General features: G+C 29.7%; 1 protein-coding gene across 1 annotated transcript; it reads left to right on the top strand.

Moving 5' to 3' along the window:
- The first annotated feature begins 11,548 nt into the window (after positions 1–11,548).
- On the top strand, positions 11,549–24,419 carry LOC130800241 (sulfate transporter 3.1-like). The gene is made up of 12 exons (XM_057663692.1): positions 11,549–12,070; positions 14,114–14,321; positions 15,989–16,160; positions 17,886–17,951; positions 18,585–18,698; positions 20,470–20,586; positions 21,056–21,182; positions 21,819–22,105; positions 22,953–23,143; positions 23,242–23,327; positions 23,730–23,806; positions 23,987–24,419. The coding sequence occupies exons 1-12, from the start codon at positions 11,722–11,724 to the stop codon at positions 24,170–24,172; spliced, it is 1,980 nt and encodes a 659-aa protein (XP_057519675.1). The 5' UTR covers positions 11,549–11,721; the 3' UTR covers positions 24,173–24,419.
- The last annotated feature ends 1,566 nt before the right edge of the window (positions 24,420–25,985 follow it).

The following is a 25,985-nucleotide window of genomic DNA, read 5'->3' as shown; positions in this document are numbered from 1 at the left end:
TCAGTGAAAATTTTGGCAACATTTGCCCTAAAATTGTGCAATTTTGTAGAAAAACAAAAGTTATTTAGAATCTAATAAAGTAAAGGAATTAACGGCCTATCAAAACTATATCACGGCGGAATGATTCATCGCCAGCTTCCCATGTCAAACATGGATCGTGGTTCCAATGTAAACGCTTGATTTTCAAATGAAAAAACTTTTAAACTAAAACATACAAAGTTATAAACTACGCAGCGGAAAGAAAAATATACAAAGGAGTACACAAGGCCTCATAACAAAACGTATACAACCAAAGTTTACAAAAGATAAACAAGAGCTACAAAATCGAAAGATTACGATGACACGGGTTATGCTTCACCCTCATCACTCTCCCCCAAAGCAATGCAATGCAAAAGAAGCTCCAATACCTGCCACGCCTGTCTATGATCCTCCTGTTGCTCGACATCAGACCAAAGGCCATTGTGTCATAGCAGGACAATCATAGAAAGTCATCAAACAATCAAACATAAACACAAACACAAACACGTACACACTTCAGTAACTAGCATCAAATATAATAAGGCCAACTACTAGGTGACATTATGTTATACAACAACATACACTAGTGGAAAAAAGCTTATTTGCTACAATTTTATCCCCGTTATATGTTGCGGTTTTGACCCGCAGCACTTGTGATAGCAGTATATTGACACAATATTATATGATGCGGTTCAAAACCGCAACATATAAGTGGACTACATGCTGCGGTTCTAGGAGAACCGTAACATATACTCCACTTTCTTTTTTTTAAAAGAATGTGGACTATATGCTGTTGTTTTCCTAGAACCGCAGCATATAATCCATATATTTTTTTTTATTTTTATCATTTTATACTAATTCGCCACTAAATATTAATAACGATATACATAATGATTATTACACTAATAATCATTCAATATTTTCCCAATCATCACCCATCATCATCCAAAATAAACATCATTTAAATATATATATATATATATATATATATATATATATATATATATATATATATATATATATATATATATATATATATATATATACAATCTACTAATACATTACGCAAAAATTCAGTTCAAAAAGGACGATTTAAATTTTCCTTCATTTCATCGATCGATAACTTAATGCATGTCAAGGAACGCAATTCAAACACAAAACACATAACATAAGAAATTTATTGTGCATACCAAACTTAATATTACAACAAAAATAATATGCCTTAAAATTTAAAATTCATACTTATACAACCTAATACAATTTGCAACCAAATGCAACACAATTTCAATATGCCTTAAACTTTAAAATTCATACTTATACATGCACAATAATATAATTCTTACTTATATCATATATCCATCAAATAGTAAAATTACCAACATTCCAAATGAATTATACACAACAATCCAAGTTATACACAATAATTCAAGTTATACACTACATTTTAAATTATACAATGCCTTAAACGTTCAAATTCATACTTTTACTTCTTCATACTTATATACACAAAAAAAAACGTATATACACAGCATTCCAAGTTATAAACTTATACTTTGAAATTCATACTTTTAATATAAAAAAATAAAACTTATATAACATTCCAAGTTATAAACTTATACTTACATAACTTATACACAATGACATTTTAAGTTATAAATGTATACTTAAAATCGTACTTATACACAACATTCCAAATTATACACAACATTCAAGTTATAAACTTATACTTTGAAATTCATACTTACAATACACAAAAACAAATCTGTATACACAACAATTCAAGTTAAAAACTTATATTTGTATAACTTATAAACAATGACATTTTACATAACATTCAAAGTTACAAACTTATACGTTATAATTCATACTAAAATTACACAAGAATAAACTTTTACACAACATTTCAAGTTATACCCAACATTCAAGTTTTAACTTATACTTTAAAATTCATACTTATACACAAAAACAAACTCGCACACAACATATGTTCAAAAGTTGAAGATTGAATAAACCCTAAAATACCATGAAGCTTGAAAAACTAGAAGGTTGAAGAAATTATAACTTATATTGTTTAAAAAGCCCTCACATATTGTATATATATGCTTATAAGAATAGCTTCACATACCAATCTCCAATCACCAATTTTTTCAAAACCTAAGTGAGATTCACATAACTTGCATCAAAAAACGAAGACAGCAATATGTACCTTAAAAAACGAAGATAACAATAAATACCATTACCATCAAAAACCCTAAGTGAGATCATAACTAGCATACAAAAACCAAGCCCTAAAACACCATGAAGCTTGAAAACCTAAAAAAACGAAGAAGAAGAACAACAATTTTCGTGGGTTTTGAAGAAGTTAAAGGTTGAAGAAGAAAAAAGGAAGAACAACAAATTTTCATGGTTTGAAGAAGGTTGAAGAAGATGAAGAGAAATGAGCAAATTATGTCGAAGTAAGGTGGGTTTTGAAAACAAATAATATATTTTCGTGGGTTTTGAATCTGCTGTATGAATGAATGCGGGATTTTATAAAAAGAAAATAGGGTATATGCAGCGGTTCTCAAGGAACCGCATCATATAACACATTATAATACATTATATGATGCGGTTCTTAAAGGAACCGCAGTATATACCGTATTTTTTTTGCCTAATTTTTCTACGACTTTTATGCTGCATTTTTATAAAACCGCAACATATGTTGCGCAGCATATAAAGTTTTTTGTCCACAAATAGTAACCGTTTATTGTCCACCTATACTTCTTAATCTCATGACGTCCTTTCCAACCCGAACCATGTGTTCTTGGGTAGAATACAGGTCTTCACACTCCTCTTCTCAAAACATAAACTCTTGTAGAACACGCGTAGTATCAACTCAACCAAGGCATTAAAAGACTATCTAACACATGACCTTATAGAGCTTGTCTATCTTAAGGTAAGTGTGATCATAGTCTATCTTTGGGGATTGGTAATACCCTTGAGGTAACTTAACTTATGCATATTTCTCACTAGCATAAACTATTCTATCAATGAGTAAATTTTCTATCAATGAGTAAACTATCTATCAATGTGTCAGCTTTCTATCACTGAATGAACCTTCTATCATTAATGAATAAACTTTCTATCAGTGGATCTTTTCTCTACTTCATGCCATAGTGACACGGCCAAGGGCGTTATCGGCCATCCGGCGCCCATGGCAAAGTATGAGCTCATACCCCCTCCAGCTGACCCTCTCGGGTCCTACCTTTAGGAAAAACTAACACACTGGGGTACTAATCCAGTGAAGAGACCACCATATTGGGGTTTGCAAGGCCCGCATGGTAACACCTCGGTTAAGGGGCGATATCGGCCACCCGACGCTCAATGAAAAAAGTATGCTCATACCCCCCATACGGTGATCCCGTCGGTAGGGCTGAACACGATTTGGTCTAAACCGTAAACCAAACCGGACCAAACCGTAAATTTAATATCTGGTCTGGTCTACGGTCTAAATGGTCTGGTCTGGTTTTTTTTAAAAAAAAATGGTTTACGGTCCGGTCCCGGTTTTAAAATTTTCAGATCAAACCGGACCGAAAAACCGTAATAAAATCAAATTTTAGGGGATTAGGGCAACTAGTCGTGAATTCAAAAGCTCTCCCTCTCCAATCCCCTAGAAATTCTCGATCCCTTCTGTTCTCCAGAGTCCAGACTCCAATTCTCCTCAGTTCTCTCAATCTCCCTCCTTCCTTCTCGTTCTCCCTCAATCCCTTCTCCTTCTCCCTCGATTCCTTCCTTCTCCTTCTACCTCGAATCTCGATTCTTTCCTTCTCCTTCTCCCTCGATTTCTCCCTCGATTAATCTCTGAAGATTCTGAAGCTGTGCTGTGCTTCTGTGCTTCTTCGAGGCTTCGAGTGACGCTCCTCCTTCAACACTTCACCACGGAATCAAGTGTAGAATCTCGTAATGTAAGTATATTGGTTGATTTTTTGATTTTTAGGGTTTTTTTTATCAGTTTTTGTTTATATTCGAAGATGAATGGATTGCTTCTGGTGGTTATGGACGAATGGATTGCTTCTGGTTGTTATGTTAAATGTTAATATGAAACCTGAAAATGTTAATATGTTGAATGTCCTCCTTCTGTTGAATCTCCATTTTTTGTGGGTTGATTGAAATCTGAAATCTGAAAATGTTAATATGAAATCTGAAAATGTTATCAGTTTTTGTGGGTTGATTGAAATCTGAAAAAATGGGTTTGTATTTCCATTGGTGTAAATCAGAATGGGTTTGTATTTCCATGTAAATCTGAAAAAATGGGTTTGTCCTCCTTCTGTTGAATCTTTCATAAATTCACCATGTAATATAAAAAAAATAATGATATAGATTTTGATAAAAAGAGTGATTAATAATTTATTCATTTATTCACCTTTGTGATTTATATTCACCATAACCATACAATTGATCAACACAAAGAGATTACTCTTCTGAATGTTTTCTCCTAGATCTGCTGTAAAATTTCGAAGGTGGAGACGGAGAAAACTCGAATGGTAATGTCGGAAGATCAATTTCCCCTCGTAAAATCTTTAGAATGTCGCCAATATCCGGTCTCAATTAAAAAAATACAAAAAAATAAAAAAAACCGTAGACCAGACCAGACCAGACCGTTCTAGAACAGTCCGATCTGGTCCGGTCTGGTGTCTTGACTGGTCTGGTCTGGTCTGAAAAATTTCCAGACCGAAATTTCTGGTCTGGTCTGATTTTTCTGTCAAACCAGACCAGACCGGACCGTGTGCAGCCCTACCCGTCGGGTCTCACCTAGGGGACTATTAAATCAACCGGACATAACCCAGTTGAGTCACGCCAACTAATTATAATCTAATACTTTATAAAATGCGAATAACTCCCACTTTCGGCTATTAATGAGCGCCCTGGGATAGCAAAACGCCAAAACCCACTGAGCCACTCAACAAAATATGAAATTCACCTATAAAGGAGTCATTCTAACTCCAAATAAGGCATAATCCAATTCTTAAATAAATAACGGGGTGGTACCCGCCTTTTACTAACACTCTCATTCTCTAAACTATTCTAAGTGCAAGGATTTCATAGTCGATAGCTCTTTATATAAAGTGTACTCACTAGTACCTCATAATTTCGATACAATGCATATTATCACGAAAAAAATAATGTCTTAAAGCAAATTGCATATAAGGGTTAGTTACTGCGTGTACGTACCTGTAAGCGTCACTGCACGACCAAAAAGTCACAAAAATCACCCAACTAAAGTTCTACCTTCCTCTTATGAAATGGGCACCTATATAAATTAGGAGTAGAACTAATAAGTCCACTAGTCTACTTTGTCATACCAACTAAATGCCAAATCACTATCATCCATTTAAGATAAGTCTCTATTTACTCTAGCACGCACACATCTCATTCAACATAATCATAATCATCAACTTAACAACGACACAAGTCTTTCCATCACTTTAAGGATAGAAGTATTATGTGAATCGTTCCTTTACATCAACTAAACGTGAGTTATATTGATTCACGTTACTTTAAAAATATAAAAAATCACACTTAAATCTTACAATGTTAATATGACACTAGTATGATGATAATGACAAATCTTAAAGTTATCACATCGCGATATTATTCATTACATTCTCCATAGCTAGAAAATCTACAATCAAAACATAACAACAAGTAACTTTAGCAACCATCAACGACAAATTGACGCTATGCTCATAACCACATTCATAACTTCGATTACATCCTAACAAGAGTACTTGGAATTAAAAACAACAAATTTCTTTTTTACTTCAACAGTGTCAATGAATATTATAATGCCTAACAAAACTCCCATGTCAAACACAATTAAAGTTGTTCATGTAGTAAAACACCATCAAAATTAACGCACAACCAAAATCTTCAATCACACTTTGAATCCTAAATCATAAGTATGTTCAATTTATCAATCAAACTCTTACCCACAAAAGATTCAATGAAAATAACACCAAATCAACATCAATCTCATAACATGATAACATTTCAATTAGAAACTAGAAAAAATTTAATTAGGGAGCAAGAAAAGGGGTGGAGGAGTCAAGTGGTTAGTGAGGTGGTGGAGACCCAGGCGGCCGAAAAAAGCTGGTGGGGAAGGTGGAGGCAGCTGCTGTTGGTGGCTGTTTGAATCGTAGCTCAGCTGCTGTTGGTGGGAGAGAAAAAAGCAGCCTGCTGCTGCTATGGGGAACCAACACAGCCTGCGGCTGCCGGTTGTCCGCGAGGAAAGGTGCAGCGGTGGCTGCTGCCTATTCGTGGGTGGCTCAGCACAATGGCTGGTGGTGGTGGAGGCGCTACACAGTGAAGAGGGGAGGAGAGAAGAAAAGAGGACGGAGCCGTGTGAGGTTTTTGAAATGTGAGTAAAGTGTGATCTCCCTAAAAAAAAAAAAACCTAATTCCTCTTATATTAGAGTGAACTTTCTAGCAAGGCCCAACTAATAAACTCCATTTTATTATGCTCAACAATTTATAATAAGTATAATTTTAATTCGAACCTCTTTATTTTAGTAATATCAAATCTATATTCAATATAAATATGTTGGCATTTAAATTCGTATATTAAAGTGATCCATCAAAACTAACTCAAAATAATTCATATAATTATAAAATCTCCAAAAGTTATTATCATCGTGAATGATGACGTCATAAAATGATGGGGTGTTACAGACTACCCCCATTAAAATAAGTTTCTTCCTTGAAACTAGAGTAACATAGATGCTCATCAAGGAAATTTGTATTTCTAATTACTCAAGAAGTATTCTAAAACTTTGAAACACAACGACTTGACTCCAAGTTTGTGATTTTTATTGACACTATTAACAAAACGATATTCAATTTATCAAAATAGTCATACATATTTCAATTCGAGTATTTATAATCACATAAATTTACTCATAACAACTTATCAAAAGCATGTAAATATCACACAATTTAACTTGAACAACCAATCTAAAGCATGTAAATTTGTAATAAGTTGATGTCATGAAGGAGAAAATGTATGAGAATGCGCAAAATGCTATCGCATTCTATCCCCCTTAAAACTTAGTTACGACCCCTTAACTCAACTAACCTCGAAACATAGGCAAGAATAGTGTGGTTAGACCATGGAACTCTAATTATTTAATATCTCTGATCTCGGTACTACACACCTTAGTATCTAGGTCTCAATTCTTAGTAAGACAACTCTCCTCAATGTTTACAAAAGTAAAGGATCTAGCACATGTGGCTTATAAAAAGTGTATCACTTGAGCTCGTAACAACACGAAATTTCCTGTAATGTAATTCTTCAAACAACTTTTCCACTTCTACGTGACCACCTAAGGTCGTACTTTGTGATAATCTTGTAATGTACGAAAGGTTTAACTATTATAATTTAAACCATAAATGGGGCCAAAATATCAAAACAATAAAGTCCTAAAAGTAAAGTGCACGAAGTTGCTCAACACTTAACTCGTATTACGATTAGACACCCTAGACCTAAGGATACATGAATCTTACAAAACTGGTTCGTTATCAACTTCCAAATCGATTCACCGCTAACTTTACTTATCATAACATAATCCTAACCTTTTACTTAACATGAAATGCTTTTTTCATTAATCATATATGATCAAATCATTTTATAACATATTAAATCATACATCATGACTTGATTAGTAGATTAACAACTCAAATTAATAACTCATAACATAATACATGTTTCAAGTATATAATCCAATTATATATACCACATTTTAGCAAGTTACTGTAGTTAATAATTATACGTTCACAGCCACGATACTAATACACATATCGTAATTGTTCAATAATAACATCCTTTATCCATCATAATATCAAATTCTAATTACGACAATATGAGGATGATTTAGAATCATGAAGGGCAGTGTCAAAGGTCACCAACATTTTTCATCTATTCACTTACCATATGATTAGATCTGTTGAAAGTATAGAATTTATATCAATTAAGATCACGAACTCATATATGACTAAAGTAATGCATCATGTACATATATAACGACAATACTAATGGTATTAATAGGTTAATAACAAAAGTGATGATCAACAAAGATGACATTTTATGCATACATAAAAAAATGCAAGATGAAAAATAACTGATGAACACACCTACATCACCACAATTTCCAATATCAATAGCAAAGCAGTCATGTATCATACAGTTTGATAAAGTTGTGATACCAACACTAATTTCACAATATCCAATCTACACCATAACATTTTCATCACAACACTACCTCAAACTAACTATAACACCGTTATCACAACCATATAACTGTTACATTAACAATCCTAACACTATACTAAAGTACAACAACACAAAGCTAACAAAATAATGCAACACTTGAAATTATGCATCACAATTTTTTCTTCGCAAACAAGTGAGATTCAATGACCCTTCGACCTAAGATGCAAAACTTAGAACTAACAACTGTAACATAAATGTTTGTATCAAAACACGTCATAATTTCAAAACTCTTTTCATCAAATGCTTATTACGATCCAATGATTTAGTAACATCAAATTAAAAATCTTCTTAACACAAGTGCTAATATTATTTAACTCTATTTATCGCATAATAATGATTTTATATAATAATCGTTTAAGACATAATCCATTATCTCGATTAATCTCTCAAATTATAACTATTTGCATACTCATTGTCGTTTCTTCAATGTTTAGATTTTAAAACACCTCTTGACTTTTATCACGTATCACATCAATCATTATTAAAACAGTAACCTATGTAAAGTCAGCTTCATTTGGAATCTCATCTAAGTCTTATCATTTCAATACACTGGCAGGACTATTAAATTGGTGATCAATGAGATACTCTAAAATACTTAAAACATTTAACTATATCTTATGTTCACAAAGATGCTCATTTCACCTCATCATCAGATTATTTTATCCTTATGTCTTGTAACTGCACAGAATGCCATGAGAAAACAAATTATAATATCACTGATTCCTTTTTAATTTCAAATATCATTCTATCTAGCTAACACTTTAAAACCGTCACGATTCTTCTTCACATTATCATCCGATTAAAACATTCATCACTCCATATAAGCATTTAATAAGACAAAATTATCAGTTTTAACTCAATAGTGCTCCCTCGAATCAATCCTTAGGCCCTTAACATGCAAATTTGTTTATGATGATTATTCTTTAACAATCCACTAAAATATAAAGTTACCGACTTATGTATGAATGATATATCATGTCTCAACGAAATACAAAACTCAAAGGACTTGCGAATAATAATTTTCTCCTTTGATACTCAAACTCATGTGTCTTTAAGAAGGAAAAAAAAAATTCACCCATATTTTATCCAAAGAACCACTTTAACTATTTTTTTTTTGACAAGCAAATAGTGATTTAAAGGTCGTTATCACTCAAGAAACATGAAATACTATATTCATTATGATGAGAGTTGGATGCTTACGAAAATCAAAATCAATGACAAGGGACCCTTATATAAAGTGATTAACTCAGGCTAATAGGTTGACTATAGCTTTTACTCTCAACTGATTCTTAAGATCTCACTACAAGCATAAGATGTTAGGCTTATAACTAACAAATATATATATATATATATATATATATATATATATATATATATATATATATATATATATATATATATATATATATATATATATATATATATATATATATATATATATATATAATATATATATATATATATATATATATATATATATATATATATATATATATATATATAGCATTATCTTTAAACACTTAGAGACGTTGAAAACAATCTCATAACTTCAACTCATCATTATATAAAGAAAATATCAATAATACTCTTATAGATCATGGCCCGAAATTGGGGGTTGAATTCTCAAACTATAAACTCTTAACGTGCTCTCGAACTTCTCCTTAATATTTAGGTTTTAACGCATCTATACTTAACCTATGACCACATTATTATCATCAACTGGTGATTAAAACTTTATTTACAAGGTATCGAAAACAAGACCTTTTTCTTTCATTTACAATATATCGAATTCTTATTACACTTTAGCTCTTGTCCTTATTCTGGTTCAAACTACTTACACTCTTCCTTGGATGCTTATTAACCATATTAAGAAGCTTTTGATCACAACTTTTTATGCCATGAAGAACTAATAGGCTTGACTAATTGATAATAACTAAACCAAGAAAGACTTGATCATATACTTAATCCATATCAAAATACTTACTGATTAATGCGACATATTGATGCATAAACTAGAATGCGTGACCATACATAGAAGTCTGGATTTCATATTGGCATCAAAATCAAATATGATCATAAAAGATCATTTGGTTCACGTTTTCTATGTCGTCATAAACTAGTAATCTTTCGATTTTGTAGCTCTTGTTTATCTTTTGTAAACTTTGGTTGTATATATTTTTGTATGAGGCCTTGTGTACTCCTTTGTATATTTTTCTTTCCGCTGCGTAGTTTATAACTTTGTATGTTTTAGTTTAAAAGTTTTGTTATTTGAAACTCAAGCGTTTACATTGGAACCACGATCTATGCTTGACATGAGAAGTTAGCGATGAATCATTAAAAGTTTATTATTATTTATTTATTTATTTTATTTTAATGTAACACCCGAATTTTCTCCCGTCCTTTACGGTTTTGGTTTCGTATAAGGGGTCAGAAATTCACGGGTGTTACAGCTAGAGCATATATGTATAGATGTAATACATACCCTCTTCGGTGCGATTTCCGCATGAAAAGAGACTTGGATGAAATTCGAACTCATAATCTGAAATTCTGATACTATACTTGTTTAGAAGTTAGCTCAACCAAAAAGCTACTTTGGAAGACTGCCGGACGAGTTTACAACCTCTTTATATGAGTAAGGATAAAGTGCGTCAAAATATTTATGTTTATTTTGATTGGATAACTCTGTCAATCTGACTTACTTATCACCTAAAAATATCACATTTTATTTGTAAAATTGAAAATAATTTATCACCACACTTAAATGAAAAATATCTTAACAAAACTAGAACTACCACCCTAAAATGAAATAAACAATATTAACACTAACAATTGTCATACATATATTTGCTACACAATCAATTGCTTGTATACAAAAGCTTGAAAATGACGTATTGTATCCAAATCCATGTTTCCACCCTTTACAATAGTGAAAAATAGCATAATTTTTAGTTAAAAAATAAGCTAGTTAATATATAATGTATAATCATAGAGTTAATAATAAAGGCAAAAAGGTAGGCAATTTGCAAAGTTTCTTGACTTTTTCTCTATGCCAACACACAAAATACAATCTTTCCAAGATCATCGGCCACGTGTCCAACTGACAAAGCATCTATAAGTAGGTCCCACAATCCACTCTCCTTAATCCTTGTAGATGTAAGTTGTAATAGCAAGCCTAATCCCAAAAATCTCCCCTATATAAACCTTCCCATTCACTTCATTTTTTCATCTCAACCAAAACTCCTTAAGACAATCATATAACAACTACATCGCCCACATAAATCTGTTCTCACATCACATATCATATAAATTATAATATATTCTTGTATCATATATTTTTAATAATTATTGTTATTTTCTCGTATTTTTTAAACCTGTAACAACACATTAACAGTGTTATTATGGACACTGTGACTGAAAACCAATATGTATATTCTAACATGAATTCAAAACCTTGTAAAAGTCGAGTGTCGGTGCCACCACCCCGGCCCTTCTTAAAAACCATACAAACATCGTTGAAAGAGACATTTTTTCCTGACGATCCGTTGAGGCAGTTCAAGGGGAAGTCTAGGTCAAGGAAATTTATACTTGGAATGCAATATTTCTTTCCAGTTCTTGAGTGGTCAACCAAGTATAGTTTTGATTTCTTAAAGTCGGATCTCATTGCTGGGATCACTATTGCTAGCCTTGCTATTCCTCAAGGAATTAGCTATGCTAAGCTTGCTAATTTGCCCCCAATTCTTGGCCTATGTAAGTATAAGTCTTTCTTTTTTCGATTTTATTTACTTACTATATTTCATCCTATACGCTAATTTATTCTCTTTTGTTCTAATAATATTGTTACATTTAAAATTTTCAATTTTATAAGGCGTGGTGGTAAAAAAGGGTACAAACAAAAAAAAAAATCAAACTGAAAGAATAATTTGCCTTGAAAATTATTTGTTATTCATTCCATATAAAAGGTATACAAGTTACATGAAAGAAAACAAGCATAATACAATATCGCCTAATATATTTACAACATACTAATCTATTATAAAAGGAATATAACCACAAAAGGAATATACTTAGAATAAATAATATTTGGGAAATATTATTATATTCTATCACAAACGTGAAAAAACAAAGATAAAATTTTTAGTGGATATGAAGAGAAAAATGTCAAAAATTACAGATGTCGTATACTATTTTTATTCATAATATCTTTATTTGCGAGAATTGATTTTGTCTCAATTAAAGTATATACAACTTTCTCAAGTAATCTCGGTAACGATTCTCGTTGACCCTCCCTAGTCTTCCTCCTCCCTCGCCCTACTTTATACTAAAAAATATTTAATTGTATATAAAAAAAGTATTATGAAAATATGTATTAAAATGAATCTAAAATCACTTATTGTATATTTGGGAGGGAATAACTTTCGAAATAACATATTTGATACTTCATTATTTTACCTTAGGGTTTAAAAAATAGTTGATGAACAATGTTAAGGAAACGTGATATTTAATATATTCTTAAATATTATGTTGTATCTGACGCTATATATTATACTTTGGTGAATGATATCAAATCCGTGATATTTTGTTATGTTAGCTTTTGATAGCATGTCAAAAAATCAATAAATAAAAAATTAAGCCGGTACTTCAAGCCTGTGATATATCTTAGTTTATATTCTCTAACACTCAGGACTAGCAATATTATGCTAATCAGTGCCTGCATGACTGATTAGCAGTAAACTGGAATGCACTTAATACTTAATTATAGAATTACTTTTATATTATTTTTAGAAGAACGATACAAGAGCAGGTTGCTAAATTGCTAATGATCCAAAGAAAATTCGGACGTTATCACACTTTTTGCACTGACCTTTTTTGGCATCATATCATTTTATTAATATAACTTTTTGTAATAAATTCTTAATGCACATGTCGAGTTAATTCTATAATTGATAACTTCCAAAATAACTGTGATTTTTTTGAGTATGAAAAAAGTATTAAGTTAAATTTTTTACAATAATAGTGGTTATATTTTATGCTGAAAATTATAAAATTCATCATCGTCATATTTGATGTATCTCGCTCAAAAAAATTATGACCAGAATTTAGAAGGGAAGAAAGACGGAAATCCATGCCCATAATTAAGAAGCTCAAAAACAATCCTTTGAAAGAGAGATTTCTATAACAAAATTTATAATAACATTAATGATGAAATCTTTCATAAATGAGATGTTTTTATCCAACTAAATCATCAAAATGAATCATTTGCAATGAATTATAAAAATAACAAAAAATCAATTTTTAAAGATTTATTTTACTCCATATTCTCGTTAAGCTTGATTATGAGAATGGAGTTAATTAATTCTTCTTTGGAGAAAAATAACCGATTTCATATTCAATTAAAATTTTGTGAATACATTTAAAATGATATCACAAACTAAACATACTTTTGAATGGATTGTGCTAGTAGATAGCAAGTCTATCCTCTCACCATGAGACAAAGAGACCAATATAATTTTTTTGTTTTTTTAATTAATTATTTTATATAAATAATTAGTTTATAATTATAAGTAATTATTTTAAAAATATAATGATCACTTTAAAATTATGTTAATAAGAGTATAAAATAATATGAAGCTCTAATATCATATCAAAGTAACTAGTTCAAAAAAATATAACCTGATTATTAAAACTTTATAATATATTACAAATCTTATCTTATAACATAAGATAGGACATTACTTGTAAAACGCAAATTTTATTTAGTGAATATTGCAATTTTGTGGTATAAATATACAGATTCAAGCTTTGTACCACCGTTGGTGTATGCCATGATGGGAAGCTCTAAAGATTTGGCCGTAGGAACAGTCGCAGTGGGCTCCTTATTGACCGGAACAATGCTATGTAGCGTCGTTAATCCCAACGAAAATCCCAAGCTTTTTCTTCACCTTGCTTTTACTGCCACACTTGTTGCTGGACTTTTGGAAGCTACTTTAGGCTTCTTAAGGTACACCTTCTATCCCTAATAAATTATCATACTTTATTTTTTTAGTTTGTCCTTTATATTTTCCTATAATTTTCTTTATAAAATTATCTCATGTATCATATCAATAGTTTTGCTTTCAAGACCTTTTATTTATTAAAAATCGAATTAAATTGAATTAAACTTAATAAATAGATTAATAATTGCTTAAAATATAGTAGCTTTTCAAAAGAAAGGTCATATTCAATACTTTTTTTATTTTTGAATACTCTACAAATTTATTATTATATTTAATTTATTAGACATAATGTCAAAAATAGGCTGAATGGATGAGACAGAGGAGTATGGACATCATATGGATATGGCCATATGGGTAGTTCAATTCCACGTTCCACATGTTTCTTCTGCACTCTTGTTTTATTGTTGTGTACTAATGTACTAGTGTAATAATACTAGTACTCCACGATTAAGGAAGGTGTTTATCATAATCTTTAATTTGAAAATCAATTGCACAACATATGCAAATTAAGTTAATTAAACAGCCTATCTAAATTATTTTTGAAATTAGTTTATCGGATTAATTTACAATAAATGTGTTTAATAAATTATTATGTGCAACTATCATATGAGATTTGATATTAAAAGTTAATTAAACTATTTTTTTTATTGTAAATTTGACTATCCTAATATATATTCTCCCTTTTCAAACCAAGAATATGATTTGAGTAAATATCTTGTTCTATCAAGTTTTGAATTTGATTTTTATATAGCCCTTTCATCAGCCTATACTCTCTAAAGAAAAACAATAAAAATTTGAGTAACAAGTGTCTACTATTATAATCTTTTAGAAGACATGGGGTTGATATTTTTGTGGTTTATTACTTTTTTATTCAATTAAAATTTATTTGTTCCAATTATTTCTCCATAAAAATTTTGAGTAGGATTGATGAGAAAATAGTGAAAAAAAGGTACATCATTATTTGGTGAAGCATATATATATGGTGGACTATTATTGAGCTACCTTATTGAAGATGTGTAGGGCATGCAATAATTAGGGCATATATATAATCATAGAAATACCACTATATATTCATTTTACATAAGGAATAAAAACAATAATGCATTTCCAAATATGACAAAGGATCACATAGCTAGATTCTTTATGTGAATTTCTTGTTGGAATTTTCTATATCTTTTTTTAATTATTTATAAATTTTTTAGAGGGTTATTTTTGGTCATGAGGGTTTTGAGTCTCTTAAGAAAATAATTAATGAGTTAATATTAAAAAAAATTTCAAAAAAAATCGATCTTAATAGTTAAATGTAAGTTAATTAAATAAAAATTTAAGTAAATATTATATAAATATAAATCATACACACAAATTATTTTGTAATTTTTATGAAAGCTGAAAATCGCAATATAATTCAATTGTGATGCAAAAGGCTTAGTTTATATTTGCTACATGACTTATTTACTCTTTTATCTTTGATCATTTTATTTCCGTTTGTGATTTTTAATAGGAATAAAAATTTAAATATGACTTTTAAATTAAAGTCAATCACAAATTTCTTTCGGTTCGATTCACAATAATAGATTAAAATTTTTCTATTTGCCTCACAATAGTTAATGATTAATAATTGAGGATTAGTAATAATAATTGATTATTAATGATATTAATTATAAGTATGCAGGCTAGGGTTCATAGTAGATTTCTTATCACATGCGACAATAGTGGGGTTCATGGGAGGAGCAGCCACAGTTGTGTGTTTGCAACAACTCAAAGGGATACTTGGATTAACTCATTTCACTCAATCCACTGATCTACTTGATGTTATGCATTCTGTCTTTTCCCAAGAACATCAGGTATATTATATTATATTATATTATACTCCCTCCTATTCATCTTAAGTGTCCCATTTACTTTATGCACTCTATCCAATGCACTTATTCAATTCGTAATATATCGAGTTATGTATAATTAAAAATTATAAAAAGTTGATATTAATAATCTTTACATCAAAACGAATCAAATAAGATCCCACATGACTATGTTTTAACTTATAGATTAATAATAAAATGCAATTTAAGAGTGATAAATGAATAGTGTCTCAAAAGTAAATGGGACACCTAAGGTGAATAGAAGGGAGTATTATATTATACACTATACTATTTCAAAAATTGTTGTATACATGACACCGTATTCAAGTGAGACGAGTCTCATACATTTGTTAAATAGTCCAACAAATTTAACACTACAAGGAAATGTTTATATTGCGACAGGCAAAAGTTCGTCGCCATTTTTTAAAATGGTGAACGAATGGCGATGACATAAGTCCTCATCTCCTAAAATTCAAAATAGCACGCACTAGGCAACAAACCCAAGATATAGTCACAATATTTTCTAAAGGGTATTGGTCAAAGTTACTTTCCTATTAAATGAATGTGGCTGAGGTTTGGTGTAAATTTTATTATAGTATATTATATGTTGATGATTGGTGACTCGAATCGAGTCTTGATCATGGTTGAAGATGAAGTTAAGAAGAATAAGTGAAGATGTGGGTCAGGAGCTAGGCGACAACTCGTCGCCTTTGTAGTTGAGAAAGTGACGAATCATGGATTCTTCTCTGAAATCGCATTTTTGGGTCAGAAACTTTGCCACGAGTTGTGGCTTTTTGGAGACAACTTGTCTCTTTTTGCAACGAGTCGTTGCTCATTGGAGACGACTCGTCGCTTTTGATGGTTATGCGTTTTGTCTTATTTTCACGTGGATTTTTGACGGTTATTTGCTTTTCTTGAAGCCCAAGTATCTTTTAGTTAGGTTTTTATTATATATATCTCCTTCTATTAGTGCTAAGGTTTCACGATTCACAAATTGAGAGAGATCACAAAAGAGCAATTATTATTTGTAAGTGTTATTGGTTGTAATTCATCTTATAAATTCTTTGCGATCATAGTCAAATTATTTGATTTCGGTGCCGGTGAACATAGTTATCACATTGATAGTGAACCACGTTAAATCTCTTGTATCATTTTCTCATTGTTTGCATTGAATTTCTTTATTGTTTCATTATTGTTCAACGATCTTGCTTCCGCTGTCGCACAACATTATATATACTCAACTCTACCGAGTATTTCACAAATGTTAGATGGTATTCATGTGAGACTGGAGCCTTATATATAGTCTAAATAGTCTAACAAATTCAAATTTTATTATAATATGACTTTTTATTTTAAGATTATTTCATTAATAAGAAACAATCTCTCACCAGAGTTACTTTCACTATACTTTGTGTTGCTTTACAATTTAATTATGAATTTTTTAAAAAAATTAATTGCAAAACAGTACTACTGAAATTATTTTTTATACTGATTTTGTAGATCAAATGATTCATGATGAGAAATCTATTGTTTGCTTTTAACTCAATAAAAAGATTAGATTAAATCGATTATAAGTAATTTATTTATATATAAAAAAAATGAGAGTAGATTTATAAGGTATAAATATATAACGCTTTTTATTCTTTCAAGTAATTTTCAGTATTTAATATATTTACTTTATTATTTAATAAATCTTTTGTATGTTTACAGTGGAGATGGGAGAGTGCAGTATTGGGGTGTGGTTTCCTCTTCTTCCTCCTACTCACCAAATACTTCGTAAGTAAACTTACATGTTAAAGATAAACTGTTCTTGATAAATAAATCTTTATTAATATCCCGTGATGAGATTTACTTCTACGATATTGAAATAATAATATTTGACGATTACTTATTGTCCGATTCACTTGACTTATTTGACAACTAATAAGTATGTTTTTTTGTTGCTCTCTCCATATAATTTTTGAATTTGTTATACAAAATTCAAAAGACTCTCAATTTTACATAATATAATAAACTAAAAAAAAATATAATAAAGACACCAATTTCTGGAGATGATTGATTAAATTAATTAGTAATTATTTATTAGAAAAAAACAAGTCAAAGGACAATGAATAAAACTATATATAGTAACTTCTTTCGTATTAAAATCATAATTAAATTAGTTTAAAATTCAGATGTTCAATAATTTAAAACTCATTTATTACCAAATAAGTGTGTTGATTGTTTGACTTAATAGATTAAAAGAATATGATCAACACCCATTAAACTCCGGTTATTATATTTTCTCCATTAGAAAGTAAGTATTATTTTTTTTGAGAGAAAAATTAAAATTTCTCTTTCATTCCCTCATGTATTCTGTAAGACTGTAATCACATATAAATAAATGATTTTTATATATTTATTATGTAGAGCAAGAGGAAGCCAATGTTCTTTTGGATATCAGTTATGTCTCCGTTGATTTCAATTATATTGGGAAGTCTTCTTGTTTATCTAACCCATGCTGAAAGACATGGTGTCCAAGTGGTAAGCTTTAGTAACTTATCAATCTCTTTCTTAATAGCTTATACTTATGTTCATTATGCATTTCTCCCTTCTATATTATATGTTGTTATCAATTCCTAATTAGAGCTACTTTTTTAATTATTATTAATAATATTAATATTATTATTATTATTATTATTATTATTCTTATTATTATTATTATTATTATTATTATTATTATTATTATTATTATTATTATTGGGGTAATGATAAAACAAATAGTAGATAGAGTGGTAGTATATATATATATAAGAAGTACAAAGTAATTAAAAAAATCAATTACATTGTTAGTTTTACAATTTAGCTTGAAATTATAATATTTTATGAAAAATAAGTATTAATTAATAACGATTATCGGTATAATTTGCATAGAAATTATAAAATAATTTTATTTTAGATAATGAATTTAATGTTTATTACAGACTTAAAAGTCACATATATCAAACTTTTAATTAATTTGATTTAAAATATCAAAAATCTTGAATATTAGATTTTATCTTAATTGAAAATCAAGCATTTTAAAAAAAATTCTAAATTCTAAAATAAAAAAAATCTAAAAGATTTACAAAATCCATCCACGAAAATTATGGTTTGTTCCATTGAATCTAAGTCACTATTTGCTGACGTAATATAACCGTAGGGCCCTATCCATTACATTCAAATAATCGTCCAGGAATCTTAGTGTTGGACCCTCAAGACTATTTTTCAACGTGAAGTCTTGGGCTGACCCATGATGTCATAGAAGGTGGGACGGTTCCTACTTCCTACAAATGGAAAATAAAAAAAAAATAGACCGTCTCACCATAAGACGTAAGATGGGTCCATATAATAGCTTATTTTTTCAATTGATTATTTAACGGCCCATTTGCTTAGTAGTATTAAATAGCGGCAATGTAAATGATTTATAGTGTAAAATATCATCAAAAATTTCATATCATTCCCATGGTAATGAAACTTTGATCACAAAAAAGTTTTTTTGTTTATAAATTTCCATTATTACCTAATACCACCTCTTCTAATGGTAATGCATTGAAATGAATTTTATGAAGAAAATTACATGATTGAAGTTGGACAAGCACGGTCATCAAGGTAACCAAGAGATTTTTCAACCAAAATTACACTTGTTTTTCATTCCCATTACAACCGTTTATTACCACTTACCAAACGAGCCGTAAGATTATAAGTAATCATTTTACGTTTATAAGTAATAACTCTAAGACTACAAAAAGTAATTTTATTAAAATTATAAGTGATCACTTTAACGTTATAAATGATCGTTTTAAAACAAAAAGTGTATATTGGGTCAGCCCAATATAGATGATCTTACCGTGAGACTGTCTCATTCTAAAATTAGTGAACAAAATAAGTTATTTTTTTCCATATAAATTATAATGAGTTTCGGAAAAATATCTCTCGCTCTTACTAACAACGGACAATTACTAAAATTGAGTTAAAAAAATAATTTCCTTCCACCTTGTACTAGATGTTCCATCTTCCCTACCTACAACATGATCAATTTCTCCTCCCTTCTTACCCGAAGGAAAATAAATTAAACAAAATTACACTAACAAGAACCAAAGGCCTATACAACAACTAATTAAATTAAAGAGATACAATAATTGAAATAATGTATTGAATTAGAAATTGTAACTGATATTTATTATCAACGGTCAAAATAACTTTTTGTAAATGCTATTATTGTGTCCTAATTATTTTTATTGATAAATAAATTCCATTGTTGATGCATTTTCAGATAGGGGCCTTAAAGAAGGGCATTAATCCACTCTCTTGTGGTGATTTTGTATTGAACTCTCCTTACTTTCCTGTGGCTCTCAAAACTGGCATTATTACTGGTGTCATTGCTATGGCTGTAAGCTTCTACATGTCTACCTTTTATTTCTTTTTTTTAATCAAAATACAACAACAAATTAAAAAAAAATCAATTTCGCAAATTAAAATAAGACGAGTTCATATAATTACCTTACTTTCTAATTGATCACTTTAAAAGTGTAAGTGATCATTTTAACACACTATATATACATGGGCCAACCTAATAGAGATGGTTTCACCATAAGACGGTTTCAGCCTGACAACCTCGTCTTGTATATAAAATTATCCATCATGAGACGGACCCATATAATTAGTCAATTTTTCTAATTGATGGCTTTAAAATCATAAAAGATCACATACTAAGAGTTAGCCCAATAAAAATAATATCACCATGATACTGTCTTATAATAAGAACAATCAAAAATTTTGATATCATCATATTGTATCACAAATTAAATTAACCCAACATATAAAATTATCGACCTAATTAATTGGATAATAAAATCCAGGAAGGAATTGCAGTGGCAAGAAGCTTTGCTATGTTCAAGAACTACAATATTGATGGTAACAAAGAAATGATTGCTTTTGGAATGATGAACATTATTGGCTCATGCACCTCTTGCTATCTTACTTCAGGTAAATTTTATTTAATGTATTATAATTATATATTACTAATTAGCAGAATATAAAAATTCATTGTTTAAAATCTCAACTATAAAATTAAACTTTTTGACTGATAGAGTTTGTGCAAACTTTAAATGATATATATATTTGCATCAGAAGGACTAAAAATCTAGTCTCACGATATAAAAAAACATCTCAACCAAAAGTTTAAATTGAAGTCTCAAATAATTTAATATTTATCATTAATTTACAAGATAAAATTACAGTAATACAACATAAATAAACAGATTGTTTACGATTAACCTTTAATAGAAGACATTATTTAGCATAGCTAATTTTTAGTGGTATGTTGAAAATACGTTGATTCAAACTTCTAACCTCTTCTTTACAAATTATACTTTTAATCATTAAACCATCTCTTTTAATTGAACAAATCAAATAATATTTTTAGTTTTATAAACGACCCATCAATTCTCAATGAGGCCAATCCCTTGTAGGCCTAAAAAAAATTCTCTAACATCACTAAATTATGATTTTAAATAAATAAGAATTACATATCATTTATTTAATAAATTATATTTTAATTTAAAATTATGTACACGATTTTAATATATGAATTACAATTCTAAATGAAAAATTTGTTGGTAGGTCCATTTTCAAGATCAGCAGTGAACTACAATGCAGGATGCAAAACAGCATTTTCTAACATAGTAATGTCAATTGCTGTGATGATAACACTTATATTTCTTACACCATTATTTTACTACACTCCTCTTGTTGTCCTTTCTTCAATTATACTCTCAGCCATGCTTGGGCTCATAGACTATGAGGGTGCAATTCATCTGTGGAAAACTGACAAGTTTGATTTTATTATCTGCATAAGTGCATACATTGGTGTTGTGTTTGGGAATATCGAAATCGGCCTGATGATCGCGGTGAGTATTCGATAAATATCTTGCACTCAGATGTACTTAAAAGTCGGTTTTTCAGCTGATCACTAAAAAGTTAATTTTTTAGTTAACTAATAAAAAATCATTTATAATTTATCAAAAAATTATTTTTTTTATTTGATTAAGCAAAAAGTTAAAAGTAAAAAATAAAAAATAAAAAATAAAAACTAAAATACGCTTTAATACACCTATGTTTTAGGTGCACGTGAGTATTAGAATATATAATGAGGATGTTTGGCAAACGGCTGGTAGCTGATAGCTGATTACAGTGGCTGATTTGACCAGCTGATTTTATTAACTGGCTTGACCACTGCTATAAGCAGCTTGTTCAAAAACAGCTTATTCATAACAATAAGTTGTTTGAACCCGCTAATTAATTTACCAAACATCAACATTAGCTGATTTGATCATCCAACCCTCTAATTGTATCAAAATAAGCTAAAATGGCTCAATAAGCTATTTTGTCAAACACTCCCAATATATTATGGGGCCTCAACCATCAGCGTAAGTTTATGGTTGAGTTGGTTCCTTAACATGGTATCAGAAGCCAGCGTGATAAAAGGTCACGAGTTCGAATCTCCCTCATTTAAAGTGGAAGATTTAGTGCTAGGTATGTATGAAGAGAGCATGTGCTATATCCACACTTCTAGCTCAAAAGGCTTTTATATGAGGGACATATTAAAGTATATAACATGAGACTTCAACCATCAACCTAAATTTTTAGTTGAGTTGGTTCCTTGACAGAGTACGTATATCAACATACGACATATACAAATTTATGAATTTGTTAATCCCTTATTCTATTTTTTTTTGTTTGTTTTTTAAAATGCAGATCATTTTGTCAGTGCTAAGAGTATTATTATTTGTGGCTAGACCAAGAACTAGTGTTCTAGGTAATGTGCCCAATTCTATTTGCTATAGAAGTATTGATCATTATCCAGAAGCTCAAACTGTTCCTGGAATTCTCATTCTTGAGATTGGTGCTCCTATTTATTTTGCTAATGCTACTTACTTAAGAGAAAGGTAACATTAATTTAAAAATAATTAAAATTTAATTAGAATTTATGATGTTTGAATGTATTAATTAATTACTAAGTGTTTTGTTGCTTATTTATTTATAGGATCTTGAGGTGGATTGATGATGAAGAAGACAAATTGAAAACAAATGGAGAGATTGATTTGCATCATGTAATTTTGGACATGAGAGGTGAGCTTTTGAGTTTTTTTTTTATTGTTTCACGAAACTTTTAAACAATATGGTCACATAATTAATATATAGCAAAATAAAATATATTATGGGGAACTTGAGAATATGGATAACATATTTCAATGAGTAAATTAGAAAATAATGTAAATGATAAAGATAAATAGAAACTTACCGTATCATTCTTATTTCTACTTACAATATTTTAAAAATATATGAAGGGTTGGTCCAAATAAGAGATGATCTTTCAAAGAGACCGTCTATCACAAGAATTTGTGAAATGTTTTTTAATCTACTATTTGAAATTGATTTATATAACTAAAGAGAATCCTTATAATTGTAATTTACATGGGAATTTTGAGATAGTATAGTTCCAATGAAGGACTAAAATTGGGTATATTGCAGCTGTTGTATGCATTGACACCAGTGGGATAAATATGTTGGAAGAATTGAAGAAGATCCTTGACAGAAGAGACCTCAAGGTAACCAGTATCATAATATTATATAATATATATTGTGATTTTTCAATTATAAACTTAAATTTTTAGTTAATTAAATATTTTAATAGATAAAATTTTTTAGATTTCTCACCCAATTATGTGAAATTAAAATCAAATAACATAATTTTAAGCTTATTAATTTCCTTAGTTTGATAAATGCAGCTTGTAATAGCAAGCCCCGGAGGAGAAGTGATGAAGAAATTAGACAAGATCAAATTTATTGAGAAGTTAGGACAAGATTGCGTACATCTAACGGTAGGAGAGGCAGTAGGAGCATGCAGATTTATGCTTCACACGTGTAAGTCAAAGTCGACGGGTGAATCAGACACGTGGAGCAATAATGTTTGATTAGATATAGCCTATAAGTATTGCATGTAGTATATGATTGTCCACCTAAATCCATCAATCCAACCCTAATTTGCTATATTCTTTGGCAAAACATATGTTGTGATTGTGGGCTACATTGTATGCTTTCCAAACAATGAACACGTACAACTATTTTGTTCATATAAAGAATTTTGTTTAATGATCTTGATTGATGTGTGTGACATGTTACGTACTCGAACATATTCGATTTAATTGAATCTTTAGGGATAACAAACAATATTACCTCTGAAAAGTGTAATGTATGGTTATCATAATTTTGATTTTTGATATACAATTCAATGATTCTACGATTTGAGACGAGCGATCCAGATCTTAAGTTGGATCTTAATAATTAATGTGGAATCGTACAATACTACCAAGGTCAAGATATAGATGATAGAATGATAACACAATTCTACAATCCAACAATCTGATCTTACAAGGGTAGTCTCAATCATTAAAGAATTCTCATATTCTAGCTTATATATATATATATTCACTATTACAATTATAAAAAGTATTGTACTCACTGATTCGTAGTTCATAGATAAATATTAGATGTATTCTTTTTAATTAATCAAATTAAAAATAAAGTCAAAAAAAATTACTTTGTAACTCAAAACATTAAAAATGAACTAATATGAATATATATATATAACTGATTAATCAATTATTCTATAGCATATCAAAACATATTTGTAGAATCTTATAATTCTACATTTTAATTCTATTAATTTTAATCCTACTCCCTAATTGATCTTAGGTAGGATCCCAATTCTAACAATTTAGGTGTGATATACTAGTAAAGACATGAAATTCATGCATTGTCAATATATATTTTGCACTATGTCTCGTATCCCTCGATTCCTCATTCACCGCGCACAATTACTGGTAAATGTTTTTCTTCAACCCAATTCTTAAAGTTCGCCGCCCTTTTTATTTTGTCATCGCTTTTTTTTATTGTAATTATTAAAATGCCCCTAAATTTATTTTTAATTATAAAATCAACTATTATTATTACTAAACTAAATTTTAGTATAATAATTAAATTAAAATAAAAAATATTAATTTAAAAAAGAAAACAATTTTTTTAAATCGGAAAATAAATCTAATCACACGTTTTGTGTTGAAATTTGATACATTATCACTCTTTTGGCCAAAACTTTTGATAGGACAATCACATTACTGCAATGTTTGCGGCATTAGAACCTAGACTTCAAGATCTTTCCAATGATATATTATTTACCCAATTCCAATAACCGAGCAAAAATGATGATCGTTTAAAATTTACTTGTGCTGAAATTTGATATATGTTCAATATTTTGGGTATAACTTCTTATAGAAAATTCGTGTTAATGCAAGGCTTGAAGCATTAGAATCTAGACTTCAGTAGCTTTCCAACAACATATAATATACCAAATTCTGACAATCGATAGAGAAATGACGACCATTTAAAGTTTGCAGTGATGTCTAACATCCAGTCACACGCGACCGGACCGCGGTGGAGTCGCGCGTTTTGCGCGACCATACCACGGTTCGGTAGTGTGCGACTAGATGTTAAAAATCCCTGCAAACTTTAAATGGTTGTTATTTCTTACTCAATTGTCGGAATTGAGCATATAATATGTCATTGGAAAGCTCTTGAAGTCTAGTTTTTAATGACGTAAACTTTGCATTAATACGATTTTTCTATAAAAAGTTATGTTCAAAAGATTTAACATGTATCAAATTCAGCACAAACAAACTTTTAACGATCGTCATTTCTCACTCGGTTATCGGAATTGGGCATATAATT

The sequence above is a fragment of the Amaranthus tricolor genome, chromosome 14, assembly GCF_026212465.1.
Source record: "Amaranthus tricolor cultivar Red isolate AtriRed21 chromosome 14, ASM2621246v1, whole genome shotgun sequence".
NCBI lineage: Eukaryota > Viridiplantae > Streptophyta > Magnoliopsida > Caryophyllales > Amaranthaceae > Amaranthus > Amaranthus tricolor.
Note: the sequence above shows the minus strand (reverse complement) of the source record. Positions and strands in the feature narration are given on the sequence as shown.

Excerpts from the sequence above, each read along its gene's own strand:
- LOC130800241 (XM_057663692.1), top strand. The coding sequence starts at position 11,722 with ATGGACACTGTGACTGAAAACCAATATGTATATTCTAACATGAATTCA. Across the intron at positions 23,144-23,241 it reads GCTACTTACTTAAGAGAAAG|GATCTTGAGGTGGATTGATG; the intron begins GTAACATTAATT and ends ATTTATTTATAG. Across the intron at positions 23,328-23,729 it reads TGTAATTTTGGACATGAGAG|CTGTTGTATGCATTGACACC; the intron begins GTGAGCTTTTGA and ends GGTATATTGCAG.